Raw genomic sequence first — 27740 nt, 5'->3', positions numbered from 1 at the left:
GTGCCCCTCCCTCCCCCCCGGCCTGAGTGAGCCAGAGCTCCCAATCAAAGGCTCCTTTAACCCTGTCCTGTCTGAGCGAAGAACAGACGCCCTCCTGCGACCTACACGCAGAGGTGGGGCCAAATCCAAAGCTGAGCCCCTGGGAGCTGTGAGAAAAAAGAAGAGAAAGGGAAATCTCTCCCAGCAGCCTCAGAAGCAGCGGATTAAAGCTCCACAATCAACTTGATGTACCCTGCATCTGTGGAATACATGAATAGACAACGAATCATCCCAAATTGAGGAGGTGGACTTTGAGAGCAAGATTTATGATTTTTTCCCCTTTTCCTCTTTTTGTGAGTGTGTATGTGTATGCCTCTGTGTGAGATTTTGTCTGTATAGCTTTGCTTCCACCATTTGTCCTAGGGTTCTATCCGTCCGTTTTTTTCTTGTTTTGTTTTGTTTTCTTAATAATTACTTTTTTATTTTAATAACTTTATTATACTTTATCTTACTTTATTTTATTTTACTTTATCTTTCTTTCTTTTTTCCTTCCTTCCCTCCTTCCTTCCTCCCTCCCTCCTTCCCTCCCTCCCTCCCTCCGTTCTTTCTTTCTTTCTTTCTTTCTTCTAATTCTTTCTTTCTACTTTTGCTCCCTTTTATTCTGAGCCGTGTGGATGAAAGGCTCTTGGTGCTGCAGTCAGGAGTCAGTGCTGTGCCTCTGAGGTGGGAGAGCCAACTTTAGGACACTGGTCCACAAGAGACCTCCCAGCTCCACATAATATCAAATGGTGAAAATCTCCCAGAGATCTCCATCTCAACAACAGCACCCAGCTTCACTCAACGACCAGCAAGCTACAGTGCTGGATATCCTATGCCAAACAACTAGCAAGACAGGAACACAACCCCACACATTAGCAGAGAGGCTGCCTAAAATCATAATAAGGCCACAGACACACCAAAACACACCACCAGACACGGACCTGCCCACCAGAGAGACAAGATCTAGCCTCATCCACCAAAACACAGGCACTAGTCCCCTCCACCAGGAAGCCTACACAACCCACTGAACCAACCTTAGCCACTGGGGACAGACACCAAAAACAACGGGAACTACGAACCTGCAGCCTGCAAAAAGGAGACCCCAAACACAGTAAGATAAGCAAAATGAGAAGACAGAAAAACACACAGCAGATGAAGGAGCAAGATAAAAATCCACCAGACCTAACGAATGAAGAGGAAATAGACAGTCTACCTGAAAAAGAATTCAGAATAATGATAGTAAAGATGATCCAAAATCTTGGAAGTAGAATGGACAAAATGCAAGAAACATTTAACAAGGACCTAGAAGAACTAAAGATGAAACAAACAACGATGAACAACACAATAAATGAAATTAAAACTACTCTAGATGAGATCAATAGCAGAATAACTGAGGCAGAAGAACAGATAAGTTATCTGGAAGATAAAATAGTGGAAATAACTACTGCAGAGCAGAATAAAGAAAAAAGAATGAAAAGAACTGAGGACAGTCTCAGAGACCTCTGGGACAACACTAAATGCAACAACATTCGAATTATAGGGGTTCCAGAAAAAGAAGAGGAAAAGAAAGGGACTGAAAAAATATTTGAAGAGATTATAGTTGAAAACTTCCCTAATATGGGAAAGGAAATAGTTAACCAAGTCCAGGAAGCACAGAGAGTCCCATACAGGATAAATCCAAGAAGAAATATGCCAAGATACATATTAATCAAACTGTCAAAAATTAAATACAAAGAAAACATATTAAAAGCAGCAAGGGAAAAACAACAAATAACACACAAGGGAATCCCCATAAGGTTAACAGCTGATCCTTCAGCAGAAACTGCAAGCCAGAAGGGACTGGCAGGACATATTTAAAGTGATGAAGGAGAAAAACCTGCAACCAAGATTACTCTACCCAGCAAGGATCTCATTCAGATTTGATGGAGAAATTAAAACCTTACAGACAAGCAAAAGCTGAGAGAGTTCAGCACCACCAAACCAGCTTTACAACAACTGCTAAAGGAACTTCTCTAGGCAAGAAACACAAGAGAAGGAAAAGACCTACAACAACGAACCCAAAACAATTAAGAAAATGGGAATAGGAACATACATATCGATAATTACCTTACACGTAAATAGACTAAATGCTCCCACCAAAAGACACAGATTGGCTGAATGGATACGAAAACAAGATTTATTTGCTGTCTACAAGAGACCCACTTCAGACCTAGAGACACATACAGACTGAAAGTAAGGGGATGGAAAAAGATATTTCATGCAAATGGAAACCAAAAGAAAGCTGGAGTAGCAATTCTCATATCAGACAAAATAGACTTTAAAATAAAAACTATTAGAAGAGACAAAGAAGGACACTACATAATGATCAAGGGATCAATCCAAGAAGAAGATATAACAATTGTAAATATGCACCCAACATAGAAGCACCTCAGTACATAAGGCAAATACTAACAGCCATAAAAGGGGAAATCGACAGTAACACATTCATAGTATGGGACTTTAACACCCCACTTTCACCAATGGACAGATCATCCAAAATGAAAATAAATAAGGAAACACAAGCTTTAAATGATACATTAAACAAGATGGACTTAATTGATATTTATAGGACATTCCATCCAAAAACAACAGAATATACATTTTTCTCAAGTGCTCATGGAACATTCTCCAGGGTAGATCATATCTTGGGTCACAAGTCAAGCCTTGGTAAATTTAATAAAATTGAAATCGTATCAAGTATCTTTTCCGACCACAACGCTATGAGACTAGATATCAATTACAGGAAAAGATCTGTAAAAAATACAAACACATGGAGGCTAAACAATACACTACTTAATAACAAAGTGATCACTGAAGAAATCAAAGAGGAAATCAAAAATTACCTAGAAACAAATGACAATGGAGACACGACGACCCAAAATCTACGGGATGCAGCAAAAGCAGTTCTAAGAGGGAAGTTTATAGCAGTACAAGCCCACCTTAAGAAACAGGAAACATCTCGAATAAACAACCTAACCTTGCACCTAAAGCAATTAGAGAAAGAAGAATTAAAAAAACCCAAAGTTAGCAGAAGGAAAGAAATCATGAAAATCAGATCAGAAATAAATGAAAAAGAAATGAAGGAAACGATAGCAAAGATCAATAAAACTAAAAGCTGGTTCTTTGAGAAGATAAACAAAATTTATAAACCATTAGCCAGACTCATCAAGAAAAAAAGGGAGAAGACTCAAATCAATACAATTAGAAATGAAAAAGGAGAAGTAACAACTGACACTGCAGAAATACAAAAGATCATGAGAGACTACTACAAGCAACTCTATGCCAATAAAATGGACAACCTGGAAGAAATGGACAAATTCTTAGAAATGCACAATCTGCCAAGACTGAATCAGGAAGAAATAGAAAATATGAACAGACCAATCACAAGCACTGAAATTGAAACTGTGATTAAAAATCTGCCAACAAACAAAAGCCCAGGACCAGATGGCTTTACAAGCGAATTCTATCAAACATTTAGAGAAGAGCTAACATGTATCCTTCTCAAACTCTTCCAAAATATAGCAGAGGGAGGAACACTGTCAAACTCATTCTACGAGGCCACCATCACCTTGGTACCAAAACCAGACAAGGATGTCACAAAGAAAGAAAACTACAGGCCAATACCACTGATGAACATAGATGCAAAAATCCTCAACAAAATACTAGCAAACAGAATCCAACAGCACATTAAAAGGAACATACACCATGATCAAGTGGGATTTATTCCAGGAATGCAAGGATTCTTCAATATACGCAAAACAATCAATGTGATAAACCATATTAACAGATGGAAGGAGAAAAACCATATGATCATCTCAATAGATGCAGAGAAAGCTTTCGACAAAATTCAACACCCATTTATGATAAAAACCCTGCAGAAAGTAGGCATAGAGGGAACTTTCCTCAACATAATAAAGGCCATATATGACAAACCCACAGCCAACATCGTCCTCAATGGTGAAAAACTGAAAGCATTTCCACTAAGATCAGGAACAAGACAAGGTTGCCCACTCTCACCACTCTTATTCAACATAGTTTTGGAAGTTTTAGTCACAGCAATCAGAGAAGAAAAGGAAATAAAAGGAATCCAAATTGGAAAAGAAGAAGTAAAGCTGTCACTGTTTGCAGATGACATGATACTATACATAGAGAATCCTAAAGATGCTACCAGAAAACTACTAGAGCTAATCAATGAATTTGGTAAAGTAGCAGGATACAAAATTAATGCACAGAAATCTCTGGCATTCCTATACACTAATGATGAAAAATCTGAAAGTGAAATCAAGAAAACACTCCCATTTACCACTGCAACAAAAAGAATAAAATATCTAGGAATAAACCTACCTAAGGAGACAAAAGACCTGTATGCAGAAAATTATAAGACCCTGATGAAAGAAATTAAAGATGATACAAATAGATGGAGAGATATACCATGTTCTTGGATTGGAAAAATCAACATTGTGAAAATGACTCTACTACCCAAAGCAATCTACAGATTCAATGCAATCCCTATCAAACTACCAATGGCATTTTTCACAGAACTAGAACAAAAAATTTTGCAATTTGTATGGAAACACAAAAGACCCCGAATAGCCAAAGCAATCTTGAGAACGAAAAATGGAGCTGGAGGAATCAGGCTCCCTGACTTCAGACTATACTACAAAGCTACAGTAATCAAGACAGTATGGTACTGACACAAAAACAGAAAGATAGATCAATGGAACAGGATAGAAAGCCCAGAGATAAACCCACGTACATATGGTCACCTTATCTTTGATAAAGGAGGCAGGAATGTACAGTGGAGAAAGGACAGCCTCTTCAATAAGTGGTGGTGGGAAAACTGGACAGGTACATGTAAAAGTATGAGATTAGATCACTCCCTAACACCATACACAAAAATAAGCTCAAAATGGATTAAAGACCTAAATGTAAGGCCAGAAACTATCAAACTCTTAGAGGAAAACATAGGCAGAACACTCTATGACATAAATCACAGCAAGGTCCTTTCTGACCCACCTCCCAGAGAAATGGAAATAAAAACAAAAATAAACAAATGGAACCTAATGAAACTTCAAAGCTTTTGCACAGCAAAGGAAACCATAAACAAGACCAAAAGACAGCCCTCAGAATGGGAGAAAATATTTGCAAATGAAGCAACTGACAAAGGATTAATCTCCAAAATTTATAAGCAGCTCATGCAGCTGAATAACAAAAAAAACAAACAACCCAATACAAAAATGGGCAGAAGACCTAAAAAGACATTTCTCCAAAGAAGATATACAGACTGCCAACAAACACATGAAAGAATGCTCAACATCATTAATCATTAGAGAAATGCAAATCAAAACTACAATGAGATATCATCTCCCACCAGTCAGAATGGCCATGATCAAAAAATCTAGAAACAATAAATGCTGGAGAGGGTGTGGAGAAAAGGGAACCCTCTTGCACTGTTGGTGGGAATGTAAATTGATAGAGCCACTGTGGAGAACAGTATGGAGGTTCCTTAAAAACCTACAAATAGAACTACCATATGACCCAGCAATCCCACTACTGGGCACATACCCTGAGAAAACCATAATTCAAAAAGAGTCATGTACCAAAATGTTCATTGCAGCTCTATTTACAATAGCCCGGAGATGGAAACAACCTAAGTGCCCATGTTCGGATGAATGGGTAAAGAAGATGTGGCACATATATACAATGGAATATTACTTAGCCATAAAAAGAAACGAAATTGAGCTATTTGTATTGAGGTGGATAGACCTAGAGTCTGTCATATAGAGTGAAGTAAGTCAGAAAGAGAAAGACAAATACCGTATGCTAACACATATATATGGAATTTAAGGGGAAAAAATGTCATGAAGAACCTAGGGGTAAGACAGGAATAAAGACACAGACCTACTAGGGAATGGACTTGAGGATATGGGGAGGGGGAAGGGTAAGCTGTGACAAAGCCAGAGTTAGGCATGGACATATATACACTACCAAACGTAGGGCAGATATCTAGTGGGAAGCAGCCTCATAGCACAGGGAGATCAGCTCGGTGCTTTGTGACCACCTAGAGGGGTGGGATAGGGAGGGTGGGAGGGAGGAAGATGCAAGAGGGAAGAGATATGGGAACATATGTATATGTATAACTGATTCACTTTGTTATAAAGCAGAAACTAACACACCATTGTAAAGCAATTATACTGCAATAAAGATGTTAAAAAAAATAAAGTGTACATTGTGGTGATTTGATATAGGTAAACATTGTGAAAACATTCTCACCATGTAGTTAGCTAAAACATTTATCACCACACGTTTATATATTTGTTTATTTTTTTGGTGAGGACATTTAAGTTCTACTCTCTTTGCAAATTTCAATGATATAATTCAGTATTATCAACTATAGTCATCATGTTTTATACTAGATCCTCAGACCTCATCTTTTAAAAAAAAATTTTATTGGAGTATAGTTGATTTACAATGTTGTGTTTGTTTCAGGGGTACAGAAAAGTGAATCAGTTAAACATATACATAGATCCACTCTTTTTTTTTTTTCTTTTAAGATACTTTTCCCATATAGGCCATTACAGAGTATTGAGTAGAGTTCCCTGTGCTATACAGCAAGTTCTTATCAGACCTCCTTCATCTTATACCTGAAAGCTGGTAGGTACCCTTTTACCAACCTCTTCCCATTTCCCCCCTCCCCCAGCCCCTAGCAACCACTTTTCTACTGTTTCTATGAGACTGATTTTTTTTTTAGATTCCACATGTGTGATATCGTGCACTATTTGTCTTTCTAACTTATGTCACTTAGCAAAATGCCTTCAAGTTCCATCCATTTTGTCACAAATGGCAGGATTTCCTTCTTTCTCATGGCTGAATGATATTCCATTGTATATATACAGCACATCTTTTTTATCCATTCATCGGCTGATGGACACTTAGGTTGTTTCCATGTCTTGGCTATTGTGAATAATGCTGCAGTGAGCATGGGGGTGTAGAGGGCTCTTTGATATCCTGTTTCCATTTCCTTCAGATATATTCCCAGAAGTGAGATTGCTGGATCATATAGTAGTTCTATTTTTTCCAAAAGACCTTAAGTCACCTGAAGGCAGGGACTATAGATGTCCTACTCAAAGGGCTACTGTATTCTAAAGAGCTTAGCATAATATCTGGCATATAAGAGGCTATCATTAAATATGTATTCAATGGATGAGGAAATGAATGGATGAATGGACAAATACATGAATGAATGACTTACCTGTTTGGGAATTTTAAATAAACTGATTAATTAGTGTCATGCATTATAGTTATTTTCCAATTTGCATTTTATGAAATCTAGACATACTTGTCACCATCTTGTAATGCAGTTGTTGTTTGTGATTTATCCAAATAAATATGTCCCTGGAAACCCTAGTCTAGTGCAAACAGCCTGGGCTGTTGTGTCCTTGCTCAGTCCATACTGGCTGCACCCCTTCCCTGGGGTGAGTCCTTAACCTGTGTCCCCACTTACAAAGGGCCATGATGACTTCTGCCCTTTGCCCTTTTTTGTAAAGAGTAAATTAGAAAACACAGGAAAAGTATAAACTGGAAAGTGCTATAAAGGTAAGAGGCCATTACTATTACTTCTGCCGACACCCATAATCCATGCACCTCTTTAAAACCTACTGAAAGTGCGAATAAGCAGCACTGGTGCTGATGTATTTAAATTCCGAAGACCTCAGGCTAACAACAGTTATTTCCCACCTGTCACATTGCCTATGTTTAGAAGACCCTCTTTCTTTCCTCTCCGTAATCAACCACCAATGCTTTTTCCCTTCCAGATGTCTGCCTGGTTAGTCCCTTCCTCCCAACCCACTGCCACTGCTTTAGACGCCAGTCCCTGTGAACTCACGATCAGATGATTCCAAAACACGCCTGGTTGGTCCTCCACCGCCCCGGAGTCCCTGCCCTTCCATCCCGTCTGCAACCACTGCCAGACAAGTCTTCCTAAGATGCTACTTTCTTTACCTCTGCCCCTTGTCCTGCAGTGGCTCCATGCAGCCTGTCATTTTTAATCTGCTCAAGTCTAGGGGCCCTGATCAATCAACCCTGGACTTCCCCAATCCACCAGTGCAGCCAAGTTCATGCATGCCTCCAACAATCTCCTTACACATCATCACCTCCACACTTTTCCTGAGGCCAGACCGCCCACTCTAACTTTCCTCTTTTCCTTCTTTCCAATTGTTTAAATACTACCCAGTTAAGGTCCACTTTATATCCTGTTCTGTCAGTATCATCATCATCAACACCATCACCATCATTTAGGGAGACTGTGGCTTTCCACATTCTCTGCAAGGGCTTTCCACATTATCTCACTGAATCTTCCTCATTACCCTATGAGGCAGGTCTTCTTACTATCTCCATTTTATAGATGAGAAGACGAGGGACTTCCCTGGCGGTCCAGTTGTTAAGACTCTACGCTCCCAATGCAGGTTCAATCCCTGGCTGGGGAACAAAGATCCTGTATGCTGCACAGTGCGGGCCCCCCCCCACCAAAAAAAAAAAAGCTATGTATAGCTGAGAAGATGAAATTCAGAGAGGTTAAGTAACTAACCCAAGGTCACAGAGCTAATAAGTGTTAAAGTCATGATTCAAATGCAGGCAGAATTCCCACTCTCAAACACTAGACTGTCCATGAAATCTTTCTTGGTCACCCCCAGGGAGGCCTCTCTCTGGGAAGCTACAAGTTTTCAAAACAGGAAAATTCTTCTGCTGCATTTCTGTAAATGTCTTTAAGCTCCCACCGCAGTTTTACCCTGAAGGCACTCTGAAGCAGTGAGACGTAGTCCTCAAGTTTACAAGGGATGCGTTTGTAATGGAAAAGGAAATTAATGAGCCAGAGAACAGAATCAGTACTAAGAAACCCAGAGAAGTGTCTAACCGACCTTATCTGTATCTGTATTAAGAGCGGTTTTACTAATCCCAGGAAATAAGAAAGGCAGTAGGATGAAGTCACCCGTGCTGGGTTCAAGTTCCAGCTCTGCCACTTACTAGCAGACTGGCATCGGGCAAGTTGCTTAATCTCTTTGAGTCTCAGTTTCCTCATCTGTAAAATAGAGCAATAAATGGCTCCATTGCACCTCACATCATAGGGTGTGTTGGAAGGAGTAAATTAGAGCATGCACGTAAACACGTGCTTGGAGCAGGCACATAGTAAGTGTTCAGTGTATGATATTTCTTACCATCATTCTCTTCTACTTCTCTTAAAATCACTAGTTTTGCTCCTTTAATGTCAAGGCATTTTAACTAAAAAATAACTATCAGTAAGTCAGACTCTGACTCATTCAAACAAACAAAAATCCCCAAACTTAATTCTAGCAGTCTAGTCCTTGGTCACCCCACGTGGACCCTGCAGGAAATGTGGAGCTGAGCCTTCTCCTGTCTAGCCTCCTACAAACTTATCTGGACTCCAAAATGCACTCACCTCCTGCCCGTCTTGTCTCCCTCACTTTTTAAGAGCCTAGCAAGCATGACTGATCCAGCTGTAGTTCCTGGGTAAAATGTGCACGTGTGCCATTCCCTCTGCCTGGAATGCTGTTCCCCTCATTCAGTGATGAAATGTTGTTCACCTTTTCAGCCTACTTCAAGAGTCCTTTTCTCTTCCAGACCCCAGGACCATCCCTCGGTGTGACCACTTGGACCTACAATATATTTGTTATTATATTATATAAATTATACCTGTATTTATTTATTTTTTATTTTTTGGGTGTGCCACACGGCTTGTGGGATCTTAGTTCCCTGAACAGGGATCGAACCTGGGCGCCTGGCAATGAGAGCACTGAGTCCTAACCACTGGACCGCCAGGGAATTCCCATCTTAACCATTTCTAAGTGTACAGTTCCATGGTATTAAGTACATTCCCATTTCACAGATGAAGAGAGTGGGGTCCAGGGAAGTTAGGCAACTTGTCCAAGATCACAGTGTTGGGAAGCAGCAGAGGGAGGATTGGAACACAGCCAGCCAGAGAACTCCTTAATGGTGAAGTCTGGGTCTTCTTCATTAGCTAATGCATAGTAGGGGCTCAAGCCCATCGGGTAAGTGAATAGTTAGGGAATGAGTGGATTGTATGGTAAACATCCTTGGGGGAGCTTTGTGAGTGATGTTCTGAAGCGCTACACATAAAAAGCCTCCACCTGTGCTTGTCTCCAGCCCTCAGGATCATCCAGGTAACAGGTGATTCACATGAGTGAAACAGACCCCAAGGTTTCTTTCCAAGGGGAAAGAAACAGAAAAAAAAAAAAAAAAAAAAAGTGGTGCATGGCCTTTGGGATCTCCACCTCCTTGCCTGAGGCTGGCAGCTCACCTGAAATGCCCTTCTCCCCTCTCTTCACCCACTGAAACCCTGCTCAGCCTTCAGGTCCAGTGCAAACACTCCTCCTACTGTCATGCTGGAGCCCCCAGGAAGAGCCAATCTCTTCTTCTGCTCGTTTCCCACTTGTACCTTCATTTAGCATCTATTTCATACTGTTTATACCGGTTTATAATATATATCATGATGTTCTTCACATCTGTGCTCCCCTTCCTCAAATCTGTAAGCTTCCTCAGAGTAGGGGCTGTGTCTTATTTCATCTCTAATCTCTGCAACATCTAGCGCGGTGCCACGAATAACAGACACTGACTAGGAATATCTAGAGTCAAAGAGAGCTAGAATCAGGCTCCAGCTCTACCATTCACTAGCTTCGTGGCCTTCAGCTTTCTTAACCTCCTTAAGCCTCAGTTTCCCCATCTATGAAAGGGGCATAATTATCTGCTGACCTAATAGAGTTGTTAGAATTTAATAAGCTCCGGTTCATAGCTAAGGCTCACTAACTACTATTATTATTAATAAGTGTTTAATAATTAATCCAAGACCAAGAATAGGCATAACTGATTTTTCCTTCAATGCACATATAAGAAGGAAACGCTTGCAAAAATGAAACTTAGAATACCGAATAAACAGAGCTATGTAAATAATTGGTTTTGTTCAAAGGACATACAAGATAATATCATATTCATCATCTTTGCCTTCCTGCTATTATGGTTCCTGCAATAAAGTTACACAGTCAGCTGCCTCTCCAGGGAGACTGCAGAGACTAGCACACCTCCTAAACATTAACCCGATGCTCAGTCTCCCAAAAGGTGGTCCATGTTGCCTTTACCCTTGTCACTCCTTTCACACTAAGGAAATTCCTACCACTTATCCAAAATGGGATTGATTAGGAAGGACCCTGAGACTACAGCGAACAGTGATTACATCGATCACCACTTGCCCCATGGTCTGATTCTTCATCTAGTAGCCGATGTGACCTTTTAAAAACAAAAACCAGCTCATGTTAGTTAAGCTAGACAATCAGCAGCAGCTTCTACAACAAGAATAAAATCTGTACTTTCTTTTTTTTAATCACAACCTACAAGGTCCTACCCAGTCTGGCTCCTTGCTGATTTATCTCCTCTCTCTACCCTGACCCTCCCGGTTCCAGCCACCCTGGCCTTCTGTCTCTTCCTCTAACATACCAAGGCCCTTTGCATTTGCTTCTTGGATCCTTGACATTTACATGGCAAAGTGTCACCTCCTTAGGAAAGCATTTCCTGACCACTAGACGGGAAATATCCCTCCCCTATTAATTCCCATATAACACATCATCATCTGAACGACATTATTTATTTGCTTATGTATTGTCTGTCACCTTCACTCCCAGCCCACTTCCTGCTTTCCCCTTGAATAGAAGCTCCATGCAGGCAGGAACCTTGCCTGTCTTGCCCCACACTGTGTCTGAGCCCCTAGAACACTGCCTGGCACTTATAAAGCAGTTAATACCTATTTATTGAATGAATAAATGGGGAAGGGGGAGCAGATTATGGGAATTTTTCACTTTTTATTTTTATATTTCAGATGAGTTTGAATTCTTTATAAAGTGCATGTACTACTTCTGTAATAAGAAAAGAGAAATAAGACTAAAACAAAACTGAAATAATAAAATTAGCATATTTAATCAAATAGATGAAAGTAACACAAATTCTTTCCCAAGTATCTATAATATACATTGCCGGCAATTCATATTTTTCAGTCTCCACACTGTTTATTAAACATGAAACATTGGCCAGTTTAATGATCTGTTTGCCAGTCGGCACACACCCTTGGATTTTTAAATAATTGTCATCTCTCCTGGGCTTATAGAAAGATTATCGTTTGAGCTTTCCACTTTATTCCAATCTCCTACTCATAAGCACATTTATTTCCACCTCTACGCTTTTGCCAATGCTGTTATCTCTCCTGGCATCTCCTACCCGCTGTGCCACCATCCCCCACCTCCCCTGTCCAAAATCTTGATCATCCTTTAAGGCACACTCAAATCTTTCAAGAAACGGCCATGACCACCGACAACTGTGCTTTTAAAAAGCTCTGTGCTTTGTCAAAAGGCACCTTGTCTTTGTGTCTCCCCTAATTAATTACAGTTGGTTGAAAGCAATACTTTTATATATCTAACCACACTGAAATGTCACTATGCATTTTCCAACTGAGTAAAAAAAAACAAAAAACCTACTCACTTCTAGTGGAAAAATGTTGTCAGAAGTGGATGGGAGGGCTTTCCTGGTGGCGCAGTGGTTAAGAATCCACCTGCCAATGCAGGGGACACGGGTTCGAGCCCTGGGCCGGGAAGATCCCACATGACACGGAGCAACTGAGCCCGTGCGCCGCAACTACTGAGCCTGTGCTCTAGAGCCCGCGAGCCACAACTACTGAAGCCCGTGTGCCACAACTACTGAAGCCCGCATGCCTAGAGCCCGTGCTCCGCAAGGAGAAGCCACCGCAATGAGAAGCCCGTGCACCACAACAAAGAGTAGCCCCCCTGATCACCGCAACTAGAGAAAGCCCATGCACAGCAATGAAGACCCAACGCAGCCAAAAATAAATAAATAAGTGTATTAAAAAAAAAAAGAATAAGTGGATGGGATCAATTCCTTAGACTCTTTCTCAAAGGAGAAAATACTAGGTGGTTTCCAAGGGTGCAAAAGCCGTTTCCTACACCTTACCATAAGGAAGAAGGTGGTATCTACACAATCATTACCTGGAACTTACAAAGAAATGCACGCAAGGAAAAACTGGCAGGCTGGAATAATCTCCTCCAATGCTATTGGGCACCATCCTCTTATGTCCTATTGCTGTGGTCCCCAACCTTTTTTGGCACCAGGGACCGGTTTCGTGGAAGACAATTTTTCCACGGACCGGGGGTGGGGGGACGGTTTCAGGATGATTCATGGGCATTACATTTACTGCGCACTTTACTTCTATTATTATTACATTGTAATATATAATGAAATAATTATACAACTCACCATAATACAGAATCAGTGGGAGCCCTGAGCTTGTTTTCACTTGCCACTCACTGATAAGGTTTTGATATGAGTCTGCAAGCAATTGATTTGTTATGGTCTCTGTGCAGGCAAACCTCTCTGCTAATGATAATCTGTATTTGCAGCCGCTCCCCAGCGCTGGCATCACCACCTCAGCTCCACCTCAGATCATCAGGCATTAGATTCTCATAAGGAGCGCGCAACCTAGATCCCTCGCATGCGCAGTTCACGGTAGGGTTCGAGCTCCTATGAGAATCTAATGCCGCAGCTGACCTGACAGGAGGCGGAGCTCAGGCGGTAGTGCAATGATAGGGAGAGTCTGTAAATACCGATGATGCTTCGCTCACCTGCCCGCTGCTCACCTCCTGCTGTATGGCCTGGTTCCTAACAGGCCACAGGCTGATACCGGTCCATGGCCCGGGGTTGGGGACCCCTGCCCTATTGTGACAACCATTCAGCATGGATTGAGTGCTTACTGTATGTCAAGCACTGTGCTAAATGCATTATATACATTATCTCATTTAATCCTCCCAACAGCCTGAAGTGGTCCTTACTATCCTGTTGGAAGATGTCACTGAGAGGATGGAACTGCCAGCTGACTCTTGAGCAGGACTGGGGTCATCGGAGGCTCCTCACCCCTCCCGTCCTTGAAATGTATATTCCACCCATTCTTCTTGCACTAGGAGCCAGTTCAAGGATGCGGCTTTGAGAGAGTAGGATGTTGTTGAGACCATCAGGATGGGATACACCACTGAACCCCATTAAGGCCTCTATGTAAACTGTTGAGATTCTGGCGGGCCGGTGCAGAGATCTTGTGGCGCCCAATACAAGCCTCATATGTAAGTTCTCTTGTTGCTAAACCTGCCACCTACCAATCTGGAGTGGCTGTCTCTTTCTTTGGCCTCTTCTTGCCCTCTGAGTACGGGACCAGTTTCAGATTTCAGCTGGCAAGTTCCCAAGGGTTCAAACCAACATATCCCCATTTTATAGATGAGACAGCTAACTTAAAGAACGGTTCAGCAATTTTCCCAGGGTGACAAAGCAACAAGGTGTTAGAGCTGGTTTGGATCCATGTCACCTGATTTCAAAACTCTCATTCTTAGCTACTATACTATTTATATCTTCTACCTAGAAACTCTAGCTAACATTAAAGAGAATGGTTAATACAACCTTAACTGAAAATGACCAGTTTTGCAATCTTTTTCCCCTTTTCAAGTCTTTTTAAGTAACACCTACTCAGTGTTTAACATAAAATATTTAAATATGTGTAAAAGTTAAACAGAGAGTGTCTTCTTTTTAATGGGCCTCTCTTTTTCTCCAGCATTTCCTGCATAGCGACATTGGCTTGACAATTATTATGCCACAGAATCAATAGTACTAATTTTCACACTTCATTAATAAATAAGTGGAGGCCCCAGATGTTATGGGATGGATCCACAGATCCCCTGGGAGTTGAGAGAGAGTCCAAAAAGAAAAAAAAGTCCACTTAAAAAAAAAAAAAAAGTTAGGCTGCAGACAAGAGTCTAGAGATCAAAAGTCTAGATTCAAAAGTGAAACTCTGAAAAAAAAAAAAAGTGAAACTCTGGATCAGTGCTTTAAGAAGATTTTGAATTTGAATAGGTAAAAATGAAAGAAAAAAAAAGATTTGGGGATCCACACCAAAAGCAGATCAGAAACTGTGGTCTTGCATCTGAATGGGAAGCAAGAGTGAGAATCTTTGTTGGTTTGGAAGAGAGAGGATAAGAAAGCCTTTCCGCCAACCTTTTAACAGTTTGCAGCCTAAGACTTAGCAGTACAAAAATTTCAGGAGCAAAAATGCTATAAATCAGGTTTTCACTGCAATTTTTCTGTATGCTTGAAATTTTTCCTAATAAAGTGGTGAGAACATAAAAAAACATAAGAGAATTACTAGGGACCTGGCCAACATTGCAGCTTTAGTCCATAGTGTTGATTTATGTAATTCTTTGCAAAGGATAAAAACAGGTTCTTTCTACAGATGTAGTAACAAAATAATGGAAGCAGCCAATATATTCAGCACTTACCTTGAGCTCTACCTACATCATCTTATTGAATGTTCACAATTAAGCCATAAGGTATGTATTATTATCATCTCCCTTTCAGAGAACAGAGGCAGAGTGAGGCTTAAAAAAAATGTGACTAGTTATAAATTCAGTCACATGTCAGCAAGGGGGCAGAGCCAGGATTCAAACCCAGGGCTTCTATTCTGCACAGACCCAGTAGTCTTTCAAGGCCACCGTGAACTCCAGAGACCAACAGGCTGCCACATACTTAAAATCACTGAATGTGTTCTGGGACTCTCAACAGATTTAGAAAGCTTCCTGAAAATGTGAAAGCAATACACCTTCAGGTTAAAAGCAGAGAGGGGTGCAGGGGCCCAACAAACCTGAGTTCAAATCCTGACTCTGCCACTTAAATCACCTCACCTAGCAAGCCCCAATTTTTCCATCTATGTAAGGGGAGTCATAAGTCATAATATTCCCCTCAAGGAGGCTGTTCCAGGGATTGAATGAGAGGATGCATTTAAAGTTCTTAGCACAGGCAAGACCTAATACATGGCAATCTATCAACAAAAGGCAGCCATTGTGGGTATTATTTTGAGCTTGCAGGAAGACCAGAGACCCTCAGCCCTCATGTCATGTTAAAGTACCAAAGCCAAAGGGTTTTGAAAGGATGAAACGGAAGGAAGGACCCATATTTTAAAAGGAGAAAGAAAAGAAAAGGAGAGAGGCTGGACACACTCTGGTTTCCAGGTGCAGAACTAAGACATTTGACTGTGATTTCTACTTGAACCCATGAAAACCAGAGTACAGTTGAGCCATTCTAAAAAGATCTTCTTAATTTGTAATTACAGGTATGGAGAAAGCACACACACACACAATCTTCTACCAGGTGAAGACAGGAAAAGAGCATATTCACAATACTTCGGTCCAACATAGCTCAGCGCCAAGGCAGGAAGCTGAGGGTCCTTGTGAAGGGCGAGACGGCCCTTCCCAGCCCGGATGGAGGTACGGAGCTAAAGCAAGCAGTGCAAGGGCAGGGGACTGCTAAGCGCCCGGGGTTTGCAGGGAGGGCTGGTGACGCTGGGACCCCTGCAGCTGCCTCTATACTTTGAGAGCAGGAGTTTCAACTACTGCATCCTATTCATTAAAAACAAACAATCCTTAGTTTATTTGTTAATGTTGTTGACCCCAAAATACCGTAGAGAGAAGTAGCAAATACAGTCTGTCCATTTCAGAACTGCCTTCTAGGACTGTACCCAAACCAGAGACTTTGAGTCAAGAGAGAAAGAAGGGCGTGCACAGGGTTAACCTTCCCCTAATCCTTTCCCTCCCACTCGCGACCCTGGAGAAGGCAGGAGAAGAAACGCTGGGAATTTCAGGTGTGCCCTGAACCTCACGCCGGGGGAGAAGCAAAAGCAGAAACCCAGCGGACACTCCCCCCTCTCCAGAGACGTGGGCGCTTTCCAGGATGGTCCAAAGGCTCCAGCGTCCTAGTGCATCCCGGTGGAGAAAAGACCCTCCTCCCTCGGCTGCGGGAAAGACCCTACTTTCCAAGACCGGCTGCGAGCTTGGATCCGGGACTCCCGAGTCCACCCCAGACTCCCGGCTCAGCTGCCTGGAGATTCCCGAGCCTCCCGGTGAAGCCCAACCCGGAGGCTTTTGTTCGAGGGAGAGAGCGTCGCAGCGCAGCGCAGCGCATCCCCGCAGCGCTGAAAGCCCCGCTGCGGGGGCGCCTCCCTCGGTCCGCTCCCTACCAACCCCGCGCTCCCGCGACCACCCGCTCCAGCGCACGGATCCCCAACTGTCCCACCCCCCGCCCGAATACTCACTTCTCCCCAGTCCCTCCGCTTTCCACGCCGTCTCCTCCACCGCCCCATAGCGCCTCAAAGGCTTCTCAGCTTCCAGATGGATGGACAAAGATTGCTTTAACTCCATCGCTGATCTCCGCGGGCAGGTCGACGGGTCTCCCTTTACTCCATCTCCGCTGCGGGTTGCAGGGAGGGAGGCGGCTCCAGCCAGCAGCGTCTTAAGGGGCCGGGCGCTCGTGACGTTGCTCCATCTCTTCCGCCGCCAGGGCCGGGGACAGCCGACTGGTACAGGAGTGTTGGGGGGGGGGGGAGGAGGGGGAGAGAGGGAGAGAGAGAGAGAGAGAGAGAGAGAGAGAGAGAAAAAAAAGGATGAGGACGCATGCGCAATGGAGGCTTGGGGCGGGGAGCTTGGGGGCTGGGTAGACAGAAAAGAGGGTAGGTGATAACTCTACGAAGAACAACAAAACAACTAAAACAGAACCATCACAAAGGAAGTAAAAACAAGGCAGCAGCCCATACTGGGGCTTGTGACATCAGCGTGCTGCTAGGTTTTGAGTGGGATTTGTGAGAGCATCTCTATCTGGGGGCAATGGATCCATCTTTGTGGCGAGTGTTACAGAAGCGTGAGTGTGGACCTGGATCTGTGGGTTCTGGGCTTGGCTGAGTGCGTTTTTGTGACAATCTCTGTCGTTTGCATCTGTGTGTATTTTGAATTTGAATTTGAATATAAAATGGGACAGTCTTGTCTGCCGGTGCCTGTGTCCACTCTGTATGTGTTTGCATGAACTTCAGAGAGACATGAAACTATTTTGGACACAAGTATAACAAAGCTATTTGGAACATGGGTCTTTACTTTCCAGAAACCCAGAGGTTTATCTTAACCAACAAAGCACAGCAGCATTAAAAGTACAAGGTAAAATCAGCAGCTAGACTGATTTTTAAAATAGTACTATTTATTGAATGATGGCTAGGTGCTAAACACTCCCCAATAACTCTGTGAAACAGATACTGTTTTGTTAGCTTTGTTTTATAGAAGATGAAACTGAGGTGCAGCAAGATTAAGTTATTTGCCCAAATTCCCACACTTACCAAGTGGTCTGGTCAGCACTTGAATCCAGACTTAGCCTCTTTATTGTACTGACCTTCTTGACTGCACAGGTATGTAGTTTTGTACTGGGCTGGGGGAGAAGCTCTATAGGACATGTGTTGTTCATTTGTTGTTTGTTGTTATTCTTAAGACATCATCTGGGGCAAGTATCCACACAGCTTGTGGAGGTATGAAAAGGCTTTAAGAAAATGATTTATCAACCAGCAGCAAGAGGCTTCAAAAATTTATGATCAGGAAAGTACTTCTAAATAGCTCATGAGAGAAAAAGGAGATAACAATGAAAACTTTTAAATATTTAGACCTCGATAGTCATGAGAGTATCACATATCAAAACTTGTAAGTTTTGATGTAAGTAAATGCATAGCCTTAAATGCATGCATTTAAAAATGTAAGTCTAAAAATAAATGGGTTAGGATGAATAGGTAAGCAAAATGTGGTCTTTCCATACAGTGGAATACTATTCAGCCTTTAAAAAGGAAGGGGATTCTGCAATATGCTACAACATGGATGAAACTTGAGGACATAATGCTAAGTGAAATAAACCAGTCACAAAAAGACAAACACTGTACAATTCCACTTATGTGATGTGCCTAGAGTAGTGAAAATCACAGGAACAGAAAGTAGAATGGTGGTTGCTGAGGGCTAAGGGGAGGGAAGAATGCGGAGTTTTTGTTTAATGGGTATAGATTTGCAGTATTTCAAGATGAAAAGAGTTTTGGGGGTGGATGGGGGTAATGGATGCACAACAATGTGAATGTATTTAATACCACTGAGCTATACACTTAAAACTAGTTGAACTGGTTAAAAAAAAATCATTGTATTCAACTGAAAAGACTACAAGAGAAAAGAAGAGATAAAACCTAAGTGAAGTAGAAAAATAATAATAAGAGCATAAATTAAGGTAATAGGGACTTCCCTGGTGGCACAATGGTTAAGAATCCGCCTGCCAGAGCAGGGGACACGGATTCAAACCCTGGTCCGGGAAGATCCCACATGCCGCGGAGCAACTAAGCCCATGCACCACAACTACTGAGCCAGCGCTCTAGAGCCTGTGAGCCACAGCTACTAAGCCCACATGCCGCAACTACTGAAGCCCGCGTACCTAGAGCCCATGCTCTGCAACAACAGAAGCCACCGCAATGAGAAGCCCGCACACTGCAATGATGAGTAGACCCTGCTCACCACAACTAGAGAAAGCCTGCGCACAGCAACGAAGACCCAACACAGCCAAAAATAAATAAATTAAAACAACAACAACAACAACACTGAGTGGAGAAACTGGAACCCTCATACATTACTGGTGGAAATGTACAATGGTGCAGCCACTTTGGAAGACAGTCTGGCATTTTCTCAAAAGGGTAAACACAGTTATCACATGACCCAGCAATTCTACTCCTCGGTATAGACCCACAAGAAATGAAAGATACATCCACACAAAAACTTGTTTGAACAAATGCTCACAGCAGCATTATTCACAATAGCCAAAAAAGTGAAAACAACCCAAATGTCCATCAACTGATGAATGAATAAATAAAATGTGGTATATTCCTACAGGGGAATGTTACTTGGTAATAATGAGGGATGAAGTACTGATACATGTTGCAACACAGTTAAATCTTGAAAACGCTATGCTAAGTGAAAGACACCAGTCACAATAGACCATAAGTTATATGATCCCATTTATATAAACTGTCTAGATTCTTTATCTACAGAGAAAACATTATAGCAAATCAACAGAGAAAGAAAGTAGGTTAGTGGTTGCTTAGGGCTGGGGGTGGAGGAAAATAGGCGAAGGCAGGGACTGCTAAAGATTACAGGGTTTCCTTTTGGTGAAAATGTTCTAAAATTGTGATGATGGTTGCATAACTCTAGTAATATACTAAAAACCTTTGAATATGTATCTTTAAAAGGGTGATTTGAATAGTATATGAATTATATCTCAATAAAGCTATTAACAAAAAAAATTAAATTGAATGGAATTTAACCATTTAAATCGCAACACATTATCATAAGGTTAATGGAGACTAAGGCCAGCCTGTGCAGCCAGCCAGCAGGGAATTCCAGGGGTCTGGCCACACAATCCAAATCTGTCCTGGTCCTACCTGGGGTTTGGCATTACCTGATGGTGGCTGTCCATTCTAGCTTGTGTGTGTGTGTGTTTTTCATGTTCTTTTCCATTATGGTTTATTACAGGATATTGAATATAGTTTCCTGTGCTAAACATAAAGACCTTGTTGTTTATGCATTCCATATGTAATCGTTTGCATCTGCTAATCCCATACCCCCGATCCATTCTTCCCCCATCAGCTTGTGTGTTGATGGATGTCACTTGAGGTCCTGTGGCAACTGGAATTTCCAAAACAATGACAGTGATTCCAGGACAGTGATTCCCCAGTTAGTGGCTCAATTACACGGCCCGATTCAGAAAAATTAGGCTAGGCAAACACCTCCCCACCCATCAGCCCACCCCCGCCAACCCTTCTGTCTCCCACTTAATATGTACCTTGGCCAGCATTATCCTGGGGTTTTAGTGAATTAGCCATTTTGCTACTAGTATATAGGCTATATGTTAGTAGGACTACAGCGATGCTTCTATATCTGGAGAGATAGTAAAAGTTTCAACTGCAATGCAAACATATTCATGAAAGAACATCAGAAGGATCATTTCCCATTCCCATGATATGTCTTTCATTCCAGTTTAAATCATGGAGAAAGGGGGAAAATGTGGGTGTGGAGATGCACTGATATTGTTCAAGCTATTTTTACTCTCACAAAATGGGTCCCTCCCCTAATGGCCCCAATTTCTCCTAATAGATCATTTTTTATTAAAGCATATCATTTATCAGCCTTGTCTCTCTTTGATTCCTGGAAAACATTCTTTGAATATTTCAGGGAAAGACGTTACTAGCCATTTAAGTGGAATGCCCCCCATAATCAGTATGGCATTATACCTTGTATTCCAACTGAATCACATCCTGTCAGTCACACACCCTGATTATAGAAACAGTGGAATAGCCAGAGAAGAATTGATCTGTGTGTCTGTAGAGAACAAACGTATGGACACCAAGGGGGGAAAGTGGGGGGGCGGGGGATGAATTGGGACTGACATACATACACTAATATGTATAAAATGGATAACTAATAAGAACCTGCTGTATAAAAAATAAATAAAATAAAATTCAGAAGTTCAAAAAAAAAACTGGGAAAAGAAAAAGAATTCATCTGTGTTTCAATGAAAAGCCTAATGCAGAGGGAAAAAAAAAATCTCCCCGTGTCTCAAAGAAATATAAGAAGTGTTGCTTCTAGAATGTGGGAATTCCAGAAACTATGATTTGCATGAGAAGAAACATTAATTTTAAGATTCAGAAGAAAAAGTTCTAGAGGTTAGGGCCATAGATGGAAGTCAGGATGCTTGAGTGAGATCATGACTCCATGATTGGAAGCTATTTACCTTAAACCAACTATGGAGGCTGTCCAAGAAATAGTTTCCTTTCCTGTAAAATGGGGTTAATTATGAAACATGCTTAGTACAGCACATGGCACAGAATAAATATTCAATAAATGTCATTTATTCTGTTAATTTCATCACTGCTGCCAATACTTGAAGTTAAAAGTTGGCTTCCGTGCTGTGCTGTAGTCATCAAGTTATCAAGGTCATCCTTACATAAATCCCAGAATATGCAACTCTATGAAGTCATTACATTTGTCATAATAATATTCCTAATTTTACAGACTCTTCCAGGGAGATCAGTGTTATCCAGTATTAACACGTTCCTAAATTGATGGTTAGCAGATATCTTGGAGTTCCACAGATGAGGAGTTTCAGGAAGCAGTGAAAGAGATTCACAGAAAAGGACTGGAAAATGCAAAAACTGGACCAGGTTGCATGCCTCCTGCACAGTCCAGGAGCCTACCCCATGTCAACTGCTCTGCAAAGAAGTTGTCACTTATGCTTGCAAGGCAGACTCCAAAGCAGAACCGTACACTTTCATCAGGCAGAGTTGGGATTAGTACAGCTCTCTTCTCTCATCAAAACTGGGGTGTTTTGTTGGTTTGTTTCATTTGTTTATTTTTTATTTTTATTTTATGTGTTTTTTTTGGTGTGTTCCATTTGTAAAGTCAGTGATCAATGTCTTAAGAAGGCATCACTTTCATAAAGCAGATCTGGGGTTTTAGTGTTTCATTTCTATAATAAAATAACATATCATCAGTTTCCAACCCACATAAACACAAGACACACTTGGGACATGTTAGTAGGCATGTAAAGAATATTACCTGTAGAGCAGAGTGATAAAAAAAACTTGGGCTCTGTCATCCTGGCTCCACCACTTACTAGCGGTATGACCTTGGGCAAGTCACTTCCTCTCTATTCTCCTGAAAATGCTCTAAAGATTCGTAATGGCCTATTTTTTGTCACATCCAATAGCTTCTTTCCAGTCATCATCCTATTTAATCTCTCCAAAAATATATAACGCTGTGGACCAGACCCTACTCCAAACTCCCTCTGTACCCAGTTTCCAGGACATGCTCTCTCCTGTCCTCTTGGTTCCCACTCCTGCTGTTCCAGTCCTCCCTTCTCGTCTCCTTCACAAGCTCTTTCTCCATCACTCACCCCCTTCAGTTAAGGTTCCCAGTGTTTATCCCTTTCATCTTCTCCTCTTCTCATTCTTCACCTCTTCCTAGTTAAACCCATCTTCTGTTCAATCTCCATCTCCAGCCCCCGTCCTTCTCTCCTCTTAGAAACATCCAGCAGTCTTGGGGAAATTGATAAAAAGAGGAAAATGGGTTTGGAAGAGAAAATAGAGTTAAAGAGAGTTCCAGAAAGCACACTGTATATTCCTCTTAAAGGAGGTTTAGAAGAGAGAAAAGAAGCTGAGGAAACATGCCGAAGACTTCGGACCTGAAATCCTGCATCCGTTGGAGAGCAGGGAGCTGGTACTTCTGCCCAAAGTGCTCAAGGAGTGGGATCATGTGTTTTGGCTGTGCTGGGGCATGAAGTTATTAGGAGTGAGGTCAATGCTACATGCCTGTAAGAGGGTGGTGGTGGGGGGAGTCTGAAAAAAACTCCCCAGGGCATGTGGGGACTCTATTATGGTGCTTTCTGTTTTTCAATGTTTATTGAGTGGTTACTGGTACCAAGCACTTTACAAGACTTACCCTTCTTAACTCTGTATCTCTGTCCTGTGAGATCAGGGTTTGTAGCTACAGAGAGGTTGTAGTTTGCCAGTAAGTGGCAGCACCTGCACTCAGTCTCAGTCGGCCAGTCTCAGAGTCCAAACACTTAACCACAATCCCACATCCCCTCTCAAAGCTTTCCTTTCTCCTCCAGGAATCACCATGGCAACAGCCAGGAAGAGGGATTTATAACCTCAACCTGAACATGTTCAAAATCAGACTCCTTATATTTCCCCCCAAACCTGCTCCACCTCAATTAGAAATCTCAGATTTAGCCTCTGTACCTTACTCTCAAACATTCCACACTCTTTTTACACATAGTCAGTCAACAAATCCTGTTGATTCTACCTTGGAAATCTCTCCAAAATCCAATTGTCCTCTTCATTCCCACTGCCCTGCTCTAGCTCAATGCTGCAACACCTTTTTCCCAGACTATTGCAAAAAAACATCTTTTCTGGGTTTTTTCCCTACTAGAGACTATTCTCCACATTGCTTCTAAAAATATCTTTTTTAAAAATATTTATTTATTTATTTGGTTGCACCAGGTCTTAGTTGAGGCAGGCGGGCTCCTTAGTTGTGGCTCCCTGGCTCCTTAGTTGTAGCACGTGGCCTCCTTAGCTGCAGCATGCATGTGGGATCTAGTTCCCTGACCAGGGATCGAACCTGGGTCCCGTGCACTGAGACCACGGAGCTTAATCCACTGTGCCACCAGGGAAGTCCCCTAAAATTATCTTTAAAACACACATACAAATACACACACACATATACACATGCAATGCCACTCTTATGCTTAAAAGCTTCCACTGGATTCCTGCTGCCTGCAGAGTAATTTACATAAGCAATCTCCTTCGTTTTGAGGACCATCAGGTTATTCCCAACTTCCTGAGATTATCAAGAAAACCATGAGGAGAGTCTTGCAGTTAAAGCTTTGTAGATGTCCTTTATTTCCTTAGGATGAATTCCTTAAAGTGAAATTGCTAAATCAAAGGATATGCACATTGTCAAAGGCATTTGATGACTATTATTAAACCGTTCTCCAGAAATGCCGTACTTAACTTACACTCACCAGAAGTGTGTACTACAACTTACTAGAATTCACATGTTTTCATGGGTATACCCACGGAGTGGAAATGTGTTCTATTCATTTTCAAATAATCAGAGCTGGAATACTGAACGGCACATGGTACTCAGCAAATGATTGCTGAATGAATGAAGAACTGAATAAACAGAAGAAATGTCCATTTGTGAAAAGCTCCCCGACTTGTGTATAACTTAACACAAGCATATCGTAACACAACTTCTAGATGTTGTCTAAATCTGACTGTTTCATGTAGAATTAATCCAGTAGCATCCTTTTGCACATGGGATCGATATTTATGGGATGCTCCACAACAGTGCTCCATCCCGGGAACAAAATCTTCGCTTCCTATCCATATTCACTACACATGTACAGACCCAATCTTATTGTAATTTCTTCAATTTTCCATCATCACCTATGCAGGTTAGAGGTTATCTGGAAAGGAGTTAACCTAAATAGTAAAATGAGTAAAAGGGTGCTAAAATTTCACAAATCTATATTTCCGGATGTGTACATTCGGCCCTCTGTATCTGTGCGTTTCACATCTGCAGATTCAACCAACAACAGAGTAAAAATGTTTGGGGGAAAATAATTCCAAAAAGTTCCAAAAAGCAAAACTTGTATTTGCTGCTCATTGGCAACTATTTACATAGCATTTACATTATATTTATAACTATTTACATAGCATTTACCTTGTATTAGGTATTATAAGTACTTTAGAGATGATTTAAAGTATACAGGATGGGGCTTCCCTGGTGGCACAGTACTTAAGAATCCGCCTGCCAATGCAGGAGACACGGGTTCAAGCCCTGGTCCGGGAAGATCCCACATGCCGCGGAGCAACTAAAGCCCGTACGCCACAACTACTGAGACTGCGCTCTAGAGCCTGTGAGCCACAACTACTGAGCCTGCGCACCACAACTACTGAAGCCCGCGCGCCTAGAGCCTGCGCTCTGCAACAAGAGAAGCCACCACGAAGAGTAGCCCCCGCTCACCACAACTAGAGAAAGCCTGCGTGCAGCAATGAAGACCCAATGCAGCCAAAAATAAATATATAAATAAATTTATTTTTTAAATAAATAAATAAAATAAAGTATACGGGAGGATGAGTGTAGATTATAAGCAAAACCTGCACCATTCGATGTAAGGGACTTGAGCATCTGTGGCTGTTGTATCCAGGGGGTCCTGGGACCAAAAGCCCAGGGATACCAAGGGACGACTGCATATGCATCTCTCTGTTGTACAGCTCTGCTAGAATAAATGTCACCAAAGCACCTCAGTTTAAATCTCTTCCTTCCAAAACCTTCCACAGGTGGTAAGTTTCCTTCCAGCCAGTCAGTCAAGCCAGAAAATGTGTATTTTGTCCTATAAATCTTACTGATATTGCCTAGGTACATCTGAATTCATCAACCTAGACTATCCCTTCCTCCCTACTTCTACTCCCATTGAACTAATTTGCGCTCAAATGATCGCTACCCCTGACAATAATTTTCATCACTGATTTTTAGCAGGCTAGAGATATATTCAGTGTTACTCCTGAAAGGTCATTTGATGGTCCTAAGGAGAATGGGATGGAGGAGTGGAGGTGGCATAAAACTAGAGGTAGGGATATCAGTTGAGAGACTCTAGTGGTAAAATACATAAGTACTTCCCAAAGTTTTTTATTTTTAATAAATTTATTTTATTTTTATTTATTTATTTTTGGTTGTGTTGGGTCTTCATTGCTGTGCGTGGGCTTTCTTTAGTTGCAGTGAGCAGGGGCTACTCTTCATTGCAGTGCACGGGCTTCTCATTGCGGTGGCTTCTCTTGTTGCAGAGCATGGGCTGTAGGCGTGCAGGCTTCAGTAGTTGTGGCTCACAGGCTCTAGAGCGCAGGTTCAGTAGTTGTGGCACACGGGCTTAGTTGCTCCGCGGCATGTGGGATCTTCCCGGACCAGAGATTGAACCTCTGTCCCCTGCATTGGCAGGCGGATTCTTAACCACTGTGCCACCAGGAAGCCCCTTCCCAAAGTTTAACATGTTAAAATGGACCCTCTGATCCAGATGGTCTGGGGTGAGGGTCTGAGATTCTTAGATGTTCTCAAGTGGTGTCAAGGCTGCTGGTCCATGGACTGCACTTTGAGTAGCAAGACTTTACACGAGAAACAATGAAGTCTTGAAACAAAAAATGACAGTGGAATCAAAAGGAGGGCATGGACTAACCAGATATTAAAGAGACATGACTTGTTGCCCTGAGCTACCTGAGGTTACCTGAGCATGAGGTAGCCACACTGAGTTGACACAGCTCCTGCGAATGGTACAGAAGGGATGTTTGAATTAATCTGTGCAACTTTGCTTTAGAATGATAGCTTTTTGGAAGTAACTCTCAGTCCTTTATGTTATCTTGAAGGATCCATGGAGATACTGGTACCCTCCAGTTAAGATTCTCTGGCAACATAAACTTTTCAAAAGCATAAAGTCAGAAGAAATAGAAAACATTTACTCAGCATATACCATGAGCCAGTCACTCCATGCCTCTGCATATGTTATTCCTTCTCCTTGAATATCTCCATGCCCACATCACTCACACACACACACACACACACACACACACACACACACACGAATTAACAATCTCTTCCTTTGTGTCACTGCCACATCTTTAATATACTTATCACACTGCACTGGAAATGCTGAAAGCAATTCTACAATCATAGAAAGTGTGGGTTTTGGAGCCAATCGAACTTCAGTTCAAATCATAGCTCTGCCATGTATTGGGTTGATGATGAAGACAAGTACCTTTGCTTCCTCAGTTATAAAAATGGAGGCGCCATCTACTGTGAGGTCATGTGTAGCCTTCAAGATGCTTTCCTTCAAGTAATAGGAAACCTAATTCACAGTGGTTTAAACAAGGAAGAGAATCTATCAGCTACTGAAACAGAAAAGCCCAGAGGTAAAGCAAGCTTTGAAATAGGCTAGTGTAGAGATTAAGAAATCATCAGGGTTTCTCTGAGATTCTTTCAGTGATACACTCCTCTTCCTGTGCCCTTCATGCTAATAAAAATGGTTACAGCGGGCTTCCCTGGTGGCGCAGTGGTTGAGAGTCCGCCTGCGGATGCGAGTCCGCCTGCGGATGCAGGGGACAC

At 41.9% G+C, this 27740-nt stretch overlaps 2 protein-coding genes across 2 annotated transcripts in view; both read right to left on the bottom strand.

The window, feature by feature from the left end:
- The window catches only part of BMERB1 (bMERB domain containing 1), a gene marked incomplete at its 5' end in the record, with an annotated part of 118861 nt that extends 101480 nt beyond the window's left edge, over positions 1 to 17381 (bottom strand). Inside the window, one exon of the mRNA XM_079946023.1 lies at positions 17276 to 17381. Within this exon, the coding sequence (XP_079802149.1) occupies positions 17276 to 17381 (106 nt within the window). The remainder of the gene's footprint in view (positions 1 to 17275) is intronic.
- Positions 17382 to 17409: 28 nt separating this feature from the next.
- The window catches only part of MPV17L (MPV17 mitochondrial inner membrane protein like), a gene marked incomplete at its 5' end in the record, with an annotated part of 35099 nt that continues 24768 nt past the window's right edge, over positions 17410 to 27740 (bottom strand). Inside the window, one exon of the mRNA XM_079946025.1 lies at positions 17410 to 17536. Within this exon, the coding sequence (XP_079802151.1) occupies positions 17417 to 17536 (120 nt within the window). The 3' untranslated portion in view covers positions 17410 to 17416. The remainder of the gene's footprint in view (positions 17537 to 27740) is intronic.

The sequence above is a fragment of the Stenella coeruleoalba genome (assembly GCF_951394435.1).
Source record: "Stenella coeruleoalba genome assembly, chromosome: 15".
Taxonomy (NCBI): domain Eukaryota; kingdom Metazoa; phylum Chordata; class Mammalia; order Artiodactyla; family Delphinidae; genus Stenella; species Stenella coeruleoalba.
The sequence above is the reverse complement of the archived record's forward strand: the minus strand, read 5'-3'. Positions and strand labels throughout refer to the sequence as shown.